Below are 1,276 nucleotides of genomic sequence, written 5' to 3' on the forward strand. Positions count from 1 at the left end.
TGAACTCACCCTGCTCTCTCGGCAAAAAGTCGTCAGCAGCCAATGATAACCTCCCCGAACGCCTTTTTATCCCCGAGCACAATTTGCGTTGCATATCAACCAAAGTCGAAGAAAGGCAGACTATCAAGCCAAGGGGTAAATTTTCCTGTTTGATTATTCCTTCCTTTCTGGGTGGTCAAGAACCGTGAAAAAACGGCTAGCCAGATTGCCGCAGCCCGATAATGGTTGATGTGTCTGATATCAAAACAGCTATGATGCAATTCAGTGGAAATGTATACAGTATCTGAACTGAAAAAGAGTGAAAGAATATATTTTCGCTTTTCATTCTTTTCGCCACTTACTAGTTCGTGATTACGTTGATCTCTTTAAATTCTGATATTCTAGATGTAACGCCTTTCTGTCATTCAGTCATGCAATCACACTATCGTGTATTTTGCAACAATTCCTAAACAGAGAAACAATAACAACATCTCACCATATCACACACGCAAAATGACCCACAGACGTAATCTATTTTTGGCCTCCCTGCGATCTCGGAAAGGCTTTCCTCGTCACAGGGTTAAAAGCCACGCCCTCACTCACCTTCTCTCATGAGTAATGCAGGACGGGATGTTGAGGAAGCAGCCCGGCCGGTACACCCTGACGGCGGCGGTGAAGGCCCTCACGCGCGGCACTCGCACCTCGATGGTCTCCTCCCGCTGGTATTCGCACACGTTGGGCCTGGCAGAAAAGGTGTATTAGTCACTAAGATGGATGGATAATTGATAAAGAAGAAAAAGTGACGGGGCGTAATAGATAAGGAGAGCAGATCGATCTTTGCATACGACATACCAATGATTTGATACATTTGGAGTGAGACTTAATTGGCTCTGACTCCCTTTTTAGGGAGCTGCGCTAGCGCCAGAACTGCCATTTATATTTTCCAAAAGCGGTTCTGACACATCGTGGCCACGGAGCCTTTCAATCAGACAAATTTCTGAAACAAATCAATCATAAGACGTAATAGTAAAAAATATATATATCGTATCATTATAATAAACAATAACGACTCCATGTCGAATCCATCAGACCATTACCAAATGACTGCCAAAAAAAGAAAATCACCAAAGGTTTTTGAAAAATATAGTTCGAGTAGAAGTAATTCCGAGGCCGATTCTGATGGATGGTTCACTGGGCGCAAATAACCAACAGCTGTTTCAACCTGCGGCCCATTCTTCTTCGTTGAGGAGCCTTCAAACTTCCCTCCCAAGTTTGCTTGTGGCTTCCGTAAGGGAAG

General features: G+C 43.9%; 1 protein-coding gene across 1 annotated transcript in view; it reads right to left on the minus strand.

The window, feature by feature from the left end:
• Positions 1–1,276, minus strand: part of LOC119585618 (multiple epidermal growth factor-like domains protein 6) — a gene marked incomplete in the record, with an annotated part of 108,922 nt that overhangs the window by 40,838 nt on the left and 66,808 nt on the right. Inside the window, 1 exon segment of the mRNA XM_037934286.1 lies at positions 583–720. Coding sequence (XP_037790214.1) covers positions 583–720 — 138 coding nt within the window.

This window comes from Penaeus monodon, chromosome 20, assembly GCF_015228065.2.
Source record: "Penaeus monodon isolate SGIC_2016 chromosome 20, NSTDA_Pmon_1, whole genome shotgun sequence".
Lineage (NCBI taxonomy): Eukaryota > Metazoa > Arthropoda > Malacostraca > Decapoda > Penaeidae > Penaeus > Penaeus monodon.